Genomic DNA, 11,033 nt, shown 5'->3' with positions numbered 1-11,033 from the left:
TACCAGTAACTGTAGTGTCTTATCGCCACCTAGCGGCTCGCTACATAACAGCCCAGAACTGCGTAGAGATTAATAAAATCCAGAATTCCATGATGTCCAGGGTTAAGAGACAAAAATACCTCTAAAGCCACATAATATGCTCTTTAAGCTGAAGAGTATAAAAAGTGAGGTGTACATTAAACTCACCAGAGACAGGTGGGTGCTTCTTCTTAGAGCCTTGTGAATGAAAGAGCTGCTCAATTTGAAGGTGGTAGAGTGAGCCTAGAAGATGAAGGCATAGAAGGCCTTTCAGCACATGGGCGATCACTGACAAGATACATGATGATCTACAACCCCTAAAAAGAGCAGTGCATCTGTCACCAGTGTGTCCATGCAGTTATTCACACTCTAATGACTAAGCTGTCAGCCTGATGCATCCTGAACGCCTTGGTATCCCCCTGGAGAAGGTGGCTAGGAAGAGGGGGTCTGGGTTTCCCTGTTTAGGTTGCTGCCCTGTTGTGGATGGGCTCATTGCACTCTAGTATGATGATGATAGTTGGAGACATGGTGTGTCAACGAGATAACTTGAGATGGCAAGCACAAGATTACAGACACAAAGTGTGCATGTCCAGCTGTGTCTTGATTCACCATGACCTGACTCTTTATATCAGAGTTAGTTGTTAGCTGATACTTGAAGGGTCAGGGGTGGGCTCTGGGGTTTATTCCTGTTTGTTCTTCTTTTTTTTATTTTTTTTTAGCTGCAAGACTCTGACATCAGTGTCATGTCTGAGTCAAAAACAAATATATCATTCATTCTGTCGGGACATATGCGGCCATAAAGTGTCTCATTTATATGACAGCTATAAACCCTCTTAATCCTCATTAAAGCTTTAAGGCAAGGCTCTGAGCAGAGCTTTTTAGTGTACGTCTACCTCTAGTAGCTGTTGACTGCCACTTGAGGGCAGTGTTAAAATATGCATACAACTACAATTGTGCCGTTGTTTGGATTTGAAAAAAGCTGCTCCAGCACATGGTGCAGTAAACATCTGTATTAATGGGACTCTTCCTGCAGGCCAAACAAACAGCCAAATGTGAAAAATAAGAACTTTTGAAATTCAATGTCAAACCAGCATTTCCACATTTTACACAGACCCCCATTCTTTGTAACACACTTGCTTTTTGTCTTGTGCGGGACACACTGGACACATGATCTGATGGGGTGGAGGACAAGTCACTTCAGCTAATGCAGCAGAGCATTACATGTTGAACTGGTTCCTGGCAGGCTACACTTCCTGGTTCTCATCCCTGTTTTTTACAAGTCAGACAGTTATGGCTACTTCCTTCTAAATTACATTTATATTGTTTACTCAGTGTATGAGAGGAGCACACCTGTGAATCACAATCCAACCAATGCATTAACACCACACTGTTTAAACAGTCAGAAACATCATCTCTGTTTTGTGCTTAAGACACTGAATGTCAAAATGTCTACATCTCCTGGCCTACATCAGACTTATTACCGCATTATGTTATGTTTTGTAATAAGAAATAAATGTTGGATTTCAAATTCAAATCCTGAGCAGGATGGATTTACCACATCAATGGAGTCTTGGCAGAAGCATTGTGTTTGTGCAGTTGTTTCTCCTCCTATATTCTGTGTCATGCCTTTCACACTTCACTTCCACCATGAATTACTGACCTGACCAGTCCAGAGCCCCACCCTTAGCCAGCATGTTTACATATGCACACCTGATATAATACATGCTTCAGTAAATACCAGGATGTAGCAGAAACACCAGGGCTGTAGTGGTTAAGAACAAAACGGCAGAACTGTTTAAAGGTAATGAGAAACCTAACCACATATTGCAACATGGCAAACCAGGTTTCTAATGTTTCAATGTGAACATCGGAATTTCTTCATGTACGACTGCTGTATGTATGTACTCTCAGACTAGCAGATTAGTTTGATGTCTACTCAAGGACTAGACTAACTTTTTGCACTTTTTTTTTAGTTTTTTTTTTTAAATTTAGGTGCGCCGCATCACACTTAATCCATATATTTTTGTACGCATCAGTACATTTTGTACATACATATCATCTTAAAATGAATTTGGACCTTGTATAATGAACACAGTTAAATAAAAAGTATTTTAAATACTGATAAAGTACTGATAGTACTCATTCAAATTATGGACAAACTAGCCAACAGGTCTGCCTGTCAGAAATCCACAATGAAGGTTCAAAGTTCATACAGCACTCTTCATTTTCCTGTTTGGTTTTTCTGGCTGTTGCTTCTCACTTATCTATCTGTCAATGTAAATTAAAAAATGATTTAAATTATACACACTATTATTTATTTAATAGTTGTGATTGAGATATATATGTTGTTTTCTTCAACACGTTTCTAATGCAGCTATAGTATCTCTTCTCTCATCTTCCTCACCTCTTCCTCAGTGCCTCACTCTCCTCTCTTTCTAAAGCTGAGCTCCAGCTGACAGACTTTTCATTCTGTCTGTTACAGTTTCAGCTGTATGCAGATATCATACTGCTCCGCTATAGCAGGATAATAACAATACTTTTTAAATGGGCGTTCATCATGTAACCATGTTCTATAACTCCTTAAAACCAGCTGACTGCTGTCAGTCAGAGTGAATCAGCCTTCATGGATGAACCTCACAGGTCAGATAACACTGTCCTCAGACCTGCTGTTCAGTCTGTTATGATGCTACGAGCACGTCACGCCCCCTCTCTGAACATGACCGGCTCGTTATCATCCGTCATTCAGGTCAACAGCAAATTAGCAAAACCTGCATAGTAGCAACAAATCCTGCTCCTCCGCTGCATGTTCACCTGAACTGCGGTTTCTGCTGTTCAGCAGCGAAACGTCTTTAATAGCTGTCAGTGCGCGCCGCAGTGAGAGGGCCGTATGAGTTTTGCACACACGTTTCAAAAAGTCCGGGCTGAAACGAACTTTGTTGTTCCCGTCACCTCGGGTAACAGATCTCTCTGTTCTCGTGGAGTATGGAACAAGCTTTAGCATCAGCACTGCGCAGTCCGTGTTCTTCTTCTTCTTCTGGATTTCTGGCAGACGGTCTCGGCTGACCGCAGCAGACACGTTTTCACACGCGGGGTCCCGCCCTTCACCCACTGGTTGGTTCAGACCACGATATGAGCCTGATGTGTGTCTGTTGTTGGACCACAGGGAGACTGTTTAACAGTAGCGGAGAATGTATCTCAGCTGGTCGTACCGGTGCGACCTCTGATATTTTTTGGTTGCACCATTGAGAAATTAGGTCGCATGTGCGCCCAGTTAGAGAAAAGAGGCAGATTCCACGATCAGCATAAACTTGGACTTGCATCCTCCCTGAAGATAACTATTAAAGATAAACACACTGTTTCTTTGTTCAAACCTTGTTTGTCTCCAGTGTTCTGTGTAAGGAATCCTCCTCAGAACAGTGACTGCAAAACCAACATGCAAAACCACCGCATGTTAAGTAACCACAAACCAAACACCGTCTACTGTAACTGGAGAATGACAAACCAACGTAAACAAACATATAGCAAAACAAGATATACAATAAAATATGCATTTATTTATAGTGATTAAAGTACCATTCACTAAAAATGATCCTGCACATCGATTACATGTGCTCACACACTGACACAAGCTCATTTACACACTGGGGAGCAATGACTCAATTTAGACCAACATAAATACACTTCAAATATAAATACAGCACTGTACACCCTTCCCTTTGATAAAAGGTTATTATTGAAAAGATTGTCAAGGACTGGATGTGTCATATCATAGGAAACTGGATGATGCTGCAAACTAATTTACATTAAAATAATCCATCAGAAACTTTAAACATACTGATTTGGTTAAAACTGGAACGTTTTCCGTTTTTAATACAGAAAAAAACTGAACATGCTGCGTGTTCATGCACAGAAGGGAACCAAGTGTAAACATTTAGAAAAATGTATACTGGCAGGCAGTTGTTATCAATTACAGTTTTGAAAAATTCAAGTGGTTAAAAAGAAAAAAATAAATAAATCAGGAACTCTTCCATTCAAAAGTGCATCAATTCTCACATGAACAAGAATTCCAAAGTCAGTACGTCGCAGTTAGCACTTGATACTGTATTTGGTGTTTACTGTATCATGCACAAATTTAGTTTTTTATTTGGTAACAAACTACTGTTATGAATATTTAAAATATACAGTCTCTATAAACAAGAAAAGAAATGGCCTGGTGTGATCTGAATGGAATAAAAAAAAAAGCTTATTAGAACAAAAACTGTATAGACTAAAATAAATCTTGATAACTCAAAGATAATCCACTTGTTTTCCTAAAGACAATTACAAAGGAAGCAATCGATAAATCAATAAATCAATACTCCATCACTCTCATTGTGGTAATGTCACAGTGCAAAGTCATGTGTGCAGCTCATGGCTCATACAATCTGAATTTACAAGGCACAAGCTAATGAGTCCATGGTGGGGAAGATGCAGTGTGTGAGTGTGTGTACAGTGTCGTTTTCACGGAGCACAGATAGAAAACTATGTGCCATGGAAGAAAAAAGGATTCGAAGCGGCTTAAGGAAAGATACAATTAGTCTTACTGCTTTCTCTTTCATCTGGGTGTGTCTAATCAAAATAGAGATCCTGAAAATACCGTTACACCTTCACGATCACAAATGAGAAGCACCGAGATTCACTGCATCATCGTCAAATCCACAAACAAATGTGGGCTCGTCCTTTTTCGGGAATCTTTGGCTGGATCATAGAAATTTAGTCATTTGGACTTTTCATTTAAAGCATCACTTTGCCACTAAGCATTTCTGTTTTTTTATGTAAACAGTGTTTGGTAAGGGTGTAGATATAATACACACACTGCCAGTTCATTAGGTACACAGCTCTGAAATGTTCCCTCCTCATGAAGGTTCTTGTACAAAACTGACAGATCAACAAGTCTCAGACTGTTTAATATGACAGCAGTGAGCCAGGTGTATCTAATAAAGTGGCAGCTGAGTGGATTATTACTACAGTTATGTTCCATTAAGGCTGAAAGTGTAATGACATTCTTTTGCTGAATATTAAGGTCATATTAGTATAAATTGAATATTAGAATATGTATGTACTACTTGCCAATAACAAATAGGAAACTTCAAATTCATATGGTCATTTAGAGAAATTAAATTACTTTTCGATTCATTAATTCATGTAAGAAGAAAAAAAACACTTACTGAAGTGTCTTGTTTGTTTGTTTTATCTTTGTCTGACATTATGTGACTCCAGAAACAACCGGAGGCTTTTAGGGATTTTCTTTATAAACAAATCTTAAGATGAATGTAAATTAAATGAGAATTATAATGTTACACTTTCCCTGTAGTCAGAAAAGGCTTTCAACACAAAACAAGTCTGAGGAGCAGCAAGCTGTGGAGCTCAAACTGGTTAACCACAACAGCCTGAAAACAAATACCTCTGTCTGAAGGACTGAGATATTTTGATTTTAAGCTGACTGACTGGCTCTTCAGCTCAAGCACAGTTATGCCTAAACTACAGGCACACAGTTCTCTATGTGTGACACAAACTCGTATAACTCTAAAAAGTCAGGAAGAAGACAGTGGTAGATCAGGTTTTGGTGCAACTGCAGTCATTAAGAGATTACAAAAACAACATTAAAAAAACAAAAAGAAACAAAAATACACTGGGGAACACTTCAACTTCAGCTCATTTAAATGAATCCAGCCTGCTCCCAACTCTGAAAGAGGACACTTAGTTTGTAACAAAACTAAACACTAGTCATAAATCAGCTCTTAGCCTTAAGACCAGTCTTGCAGTCACAGTTCACATTACACAGCTTCAGCTCAAAAATCCTCAGCGAATGCTCTCAAGTGGAGAAACCTAAAATCCACATCTCCCCAATGAATGGTCCTCACACACACACACAGTCCTACTGTTATTTGCCTGCTGGGGCAGCAGGGGGGTCTTTGCCAGCTACGGGCGGAGGATGTGCATCCTGTTTCTTGTCAGTCCTGGATGGATTGTCCACCTCTTTTTGTGCTTTCTCCTGAGCAGCCTGTTCTACTTGTCCTCCTGCAGATTCCCAGGAATTTGACTGCTCAATACTGTAGCCTAGTGGGGTGGGGGGCTGGTACCGGTATCTGTAGCCAAAGGCACGCAGGTGATAGGTGTAGTATTCCAATAAATACATGCCTGGAGCATCCACATAATGGAAAGACACAGAGATATCTGAGCAGCAGTTTGGACCCTGTGAGAGAACAGAGTGCATGGTGAGCAGCATTATAACAATGCGAGCAGCATCTGTGAGGGAACAATGTTCCCCCTCTTCCATGCAGCAGTTTTATAACAGACAACAGGGCGGTGCTGAAAGTACAGCTTGTCCTTCTACACTATGTGCATATCCATTGTCAGCTCAGACTTTATGAGGCTTCCGAAATAGAAGACACTGCAGCAAATTCAGGCATATGTGTGATGAAGAGGCCTCCAGAGTTGAGAGGGGTACATGGCTGCTTCGCACCCTGCCTGGCACATAGTGGTCCGGCAGGCAGTTTTTTTTTTACCTGGAAGCTTTAGGTCAAGCAACAGCAACATGCACTGCCACAGTTTGTTATCTACAACCATTATCAGCGTTTAACCTCACTTCAACACTGTGACAACTCAGCCTTACTTATCTGATCTATTTTCACCATCCACCTCTATAGTCAGATTTAGGACATGTCCACCTATTTACAGCATATTATCTGTGTAAGGAATTGCTCTGTTTATCTGCAGTATGAATGCAGCCTGCCCGTCATATTGAGGAGATCATTTAGTTAAACACCAGAGCATCAAACAGGTTCAAATTTGCTCCTTTGTGGCTCTACCAGTTTGACAATAGACTTTTTAAAAGAACACTACTAACTAACAAACCGTTCAAATGTTGAGGCTGACGCTGTCATACCATGTTAGTTCTATGTCAGTACAAACCAAAAATTCCATATTGTTTGCAGCACTCACCTCTGAGATAGGGTAGTAGCAGTAACTCCAGTACCAGAAGCTCTTAGGGAACTTCACAGTAAGGTGCTGCTCAGGGACAAAGGGGTGAAAGGTCTCCCTCTGTGCAGTGTCTCTGGAGTCTCCGGCCAGCACCCCAACCTTCTCCATGCACTGTCCCATTGCTAGGTCCTCTACAGAGGTAGTGTGAGTACACACTTTGTTTTTAAAACCTTCTACAAATCTACGTAAAGCCTCTTTGCTCAGTACATATCCTGCACCTCCACTCATGTAGCCCTGCTTAGTGTAAGGCTTGAATCTTCTGCCAAAATAAATTGGCTCTTCAGGTGTGTGGTTTGCAAGAACCCACCGCAGGTTGTCTACAATTACATAGGTGTCATCATCTGCCTTGAGAAACCAGTCTGCTTCGTGTGCATGATGCTCATAGGCATAATGGAAGGCCCGGATTGTCTTCCAATACAGCTGATCACGACCCTCCTTTGTTCCTAATCCCACTGTGGGGAAGTCAGGGTCGTCCACAGAGCTCATGAAAACCACGACGTTGCAGTGACGACTCCATGTGTACTTAACGTGCCGAGCCTTTTTCTCCAGGTTATTGGGTCCAGTCATCACCCAGCAAAGTATGCGCACCTTCTTGTATAACTCATCAGACATGCGGCTATCCTCACCTGGTAAGGGAAAGTAAATATTAACATCAGTTGTATATGGAAATTTCAGTTATTTTCAGAAGCTCTTCAGGCGTTCACTGTTGTCAGAGAAAGGGGGAACAATATCGAAATAAGGAAACAAATCATGGCTGCAGGTTGTTTTGCTGGTTGAGTACTGTTGTATTTGATGTATACTATTCACGACTAAGGTAGTGTCATGTTTACATACTCAACACTATCTCCTCTCTACAAAGATAACCTACTTAAAGAGCATATTAGAAACAAACAGTCAAGAGATTCAGCTGTAGATTGGAACCAGTTTAAACCATCGAATATGCAGTTTGCATTTTAAATAATAAAAAACTTCCCATAGCTCCAGTCCACTTCTCAATAACTAAACAAAGTGCACATTCAGTGTGTTTACACTCTAGGACCCTGTTTACCGTAAAGACAGATTAACAAACACCCCTGTGCATTATTTAAACACGTTTCAAAATCATATCATCTTAAAAATGTGTGTTTTAAAGTGCTTGTGTAGACCAGCTAATCCTGTGTATTATTTAAAACATATCATAAAACAAATATCCCTAACTGTAAGCAAAGATCTAAAGGATATCAAAACTCTTATGTAACTTATAGCTCAAAATTCAGACTGAATTCAGGTCGAGCTGTTTAAGCTTTGAGCCTAAATCACTACTCAAATGAAACCAATCCTGTTACAGAGTTAGAACATTTATGCAGTTAAATGAGAAATATATGTTTAATTAGTGTCACTGTGTGTGTGATGGGTGTTCCTGCCATTTAATGTGATACAGATTCTCAAGTGAAGCAGTAATTATGAACTATACAAAGTCTTGTTGAACATCTGGTCTTCTTACACACTCTGAGGGGAAACGGACTCAAGTTTCTCTAGTTCCCTGCTCAGGATTCCACAAACCGATTGTCACATTTACACAGCATTTGAACAAACAGAATTTGCCATTCATTATAAGACTAAAAATGGATTCTTGCAACACATGAGAATAAAGCTATGTTGAAAAATTAAAAATATAATATCAACCCAAATAAAAGTCATCAAAAGGTCATCATGGGCCAAGGAACCAACTATTATTTTAGAATAATATATTTCTATAGGTTGATTAGTGTTCATGATCTTTACAGTGAATCTTTCAGAGTACATTTGCCTTTTGAATTTGAGGTAGTTTGGTTAAACATGCAGGAGTCTACGAAGCTCTAGTTACTCTGTCACAGAGGAAATCAATAAATGACAAGCAAAGAGGAAACCAGCTATCACAGGTGATGAGCTAAAAAGGCATCAGAGGGGCTTAGACACACACAGCAAACTTAGAGTTAATGCTGAATCTACCACAAGCAACCCTAACCCTAACCCTAACCCCAGCATGTTGATGCAGAAGCCCTGACACAAGGAGCCAAAAGTGAAATAATAATACGATGTAAAGCATAATTTGCTATCACCTGAACTACAAGTGTTAACGCGCCATATTATGAGAACATGGAGTTGAAAACTGTGCCGAAGAAGGACAGAAATTCACAAAACTATTAATTTAGGTTCAGTAATGAGGGAGGAGAGTTAAGTCCTTGAAGTTATAATACACACATGGCACTGAGGAAGTAATGTGCCTCTACAGTAAACAAGTCTGTAGGCATATTTGTGACAGATGACGTACCTATGTGATGAGGGTGCTTCAGGTTGAAAAGAGCAGACCTCTCCTTCTTCCATATCTTCTTCTCTTCTTCGAGCTGCTGCTGGTGGTCATGAAGCTTAACAAAGCTGCTGGTTTGCTGCTCTGACATAGTCCTCTCATACCACACCTGATGCAGAAACACGTACAGTGTGAAGATTCCCACCACAAACCCCGCATAGAAGGAGGATCTGGACCCGAGGCACTTCATCCTGGACCAGGTCTCTCACTGGCTGTTGTTCAACTTGGCAGGAGCTGAATAGTAAAGTCAGAAAGACAGCATGGGGTTGAGTTTCACTACAAAAGCTCTTGAGCTGCGGGGAAAGTCCACTTTCTGTGTGAGTCTGTGAGGAAATGTCAGCGTGATCGTTGTGAAATGTCACTCCCCGTGTTAGGTGTGGTTTACTCACCAGCTTTAAGGCAGTCCACCATATCAGCTATACTGTCACTCAGCAATTTTTATCACCGTAAACAAAAACTTTTAAAAGCGAAACATGAATCAGTTTTGTCCACGACGCAGTGCTTCGTTTCTAAAGTGATAACTTAGCTCAGCTAGCCATACTAAGCGCTTCTACCTACGGTGACAAAAAAAGACGACCGAGATAATCAAAACACCAACTGAATACTGTTTCCTGACGAAAAAGGCGCTGTACAGTGACAGCCATAACCTGTTAATCATTAGCTCCCGTCCCTATGGGCTGGAACAGCTGGCGCTAGCTAACTTGGCTAGCCCGTTATTTGATCGACAGTGTTGAGTTAGCGAACCTTCCTGTCGCGGCTACATTGCTAACGGCAACGTTACAGAGTAAACTGACCGAGGAGACAAAAGTGCAATGACTCCACAAACCACGGAACTGTAAATAACCGGTCGTGGAGATTATTAATTGCCGGGATAAAATTGCTCCACACCGCCGACAGAACTACATCTAACTTGCCGTTTCCGACCAGATAACCCGGCACTTCCGGTCAAGCAAAAGCGCAGCTACACGTCCTGAAGGAATGTTCAGCACTTTCTGTTTATATTTATTTATCTGCAATTTTACATCATAGCATCCGTAGAAATTAGAGAAGATCACACGTTACCGTTAGCTAAAGGGTGCCTGATGAAACTTTAATTACTTTAATAGAGCCACGTGTTTTCTTTATCACATAAATCACCGCTGCTAATTTCACAGTTTTGTAACCACTGGGCTAAAATACAGTAAAGCTGTATAATAATAATAATAATAATAACAATAATAATGTAATATGTTTTGAAATCTATAATTAATCACTTCCACAATACTCTTCTGCACGTCAGCAATATACCACGGTGGCCTCTTTACAGTGATGACAAATCTAAAGTGAAGTACACAGCTTTACTGCTAATCTAAAGGGTGAGAGCTGTTGTGTCTCTAATCCCACAGGTAAACACACACCCTCGCTCTCTGTGTGTCTGCTGTAGACGACTTCCTCTGAAGTCACTGGCTGCATGTGTTGTAAATCTACACAAGATACCCTGGCTGGGAATTGATCAGGTCATTGTGGATGGAAGTGAGAGAAAATCAACAACTATTTATAGACTGTAAAAACATGTGGTGAATTATATTATAGATCAGGCCTGCATCAGGTTGTAGCTCTTATTAACACAGCTCTCCTATTCTCTGTTAAGCCCTTAGTATGTATTTATCTTTAACACTAAAAT

General features: G+C 40.5%; 1 protein-coding gene across 2 annotated transcripts; it reads right to left on the bottom strand.

The window, feature by feature from the left end:
• Positions 1-4,782: 4,782 nt before the first annotated feature.
• On the bottom strand, positions 4,783-10,296 carry c1galt1lb (core 1 synthase, glycoprotein-N-acetylgalactosamine 3-beta-galactosyltransferase 1, like b). Of its 2 annotated transcripts, XM_028404922.1 has the most exons (4): positions 9,760-10,296; positions 9,335-9,604; positions 7,003-7,667; positions 4,783-6,253 (listed from the first exon to the last, which is right to left on the bottom strand). In XM_028404922.1, the coding sequence occupies exons 2-4, from the start codon at positions 9,558-9,560 to the stop codon at positions 5,942-5,944; spliced, it is 1,203 nt and encodes a 400-aa protein (XP_028260723.1). In that variant the 5' UTR covers positions 9,561-9,604; positions 9,760-10,296; the 3' UTR covers positions 4,783-5,941. The 2 variants fall into 2 exon arrangements, with proteins under 2 accessions (XP_028260723.1, XP_028260724.1); XM_028404923.1 differs by lacking the exon at positions 9,760-10,296 and having other exon boundaries at positions 9,335-9,728.
• Between the last annotated feature and the right edge of the window lie 737 nt (positions 10,297-11,033).

The sequence above is a fragment of the Parambassis ranga genome, chromosome 5, assembly GCF_900634625.1.
Source record: "Parambassis ranga chromosome 5, fParRan2.1, whole genome shotgun sequence".
NCBI classification, from domain to species: Eukaryota; Metazoa; Chordata; class Actinopteri; family Ambassidae; genus Parambassis; species Parambassis ranga.
The sequence above is the reverse complement of the archived record's forward strand: the minus strand, read 5'-3'. Positions and strand labels throughout refer to the sequence as shown.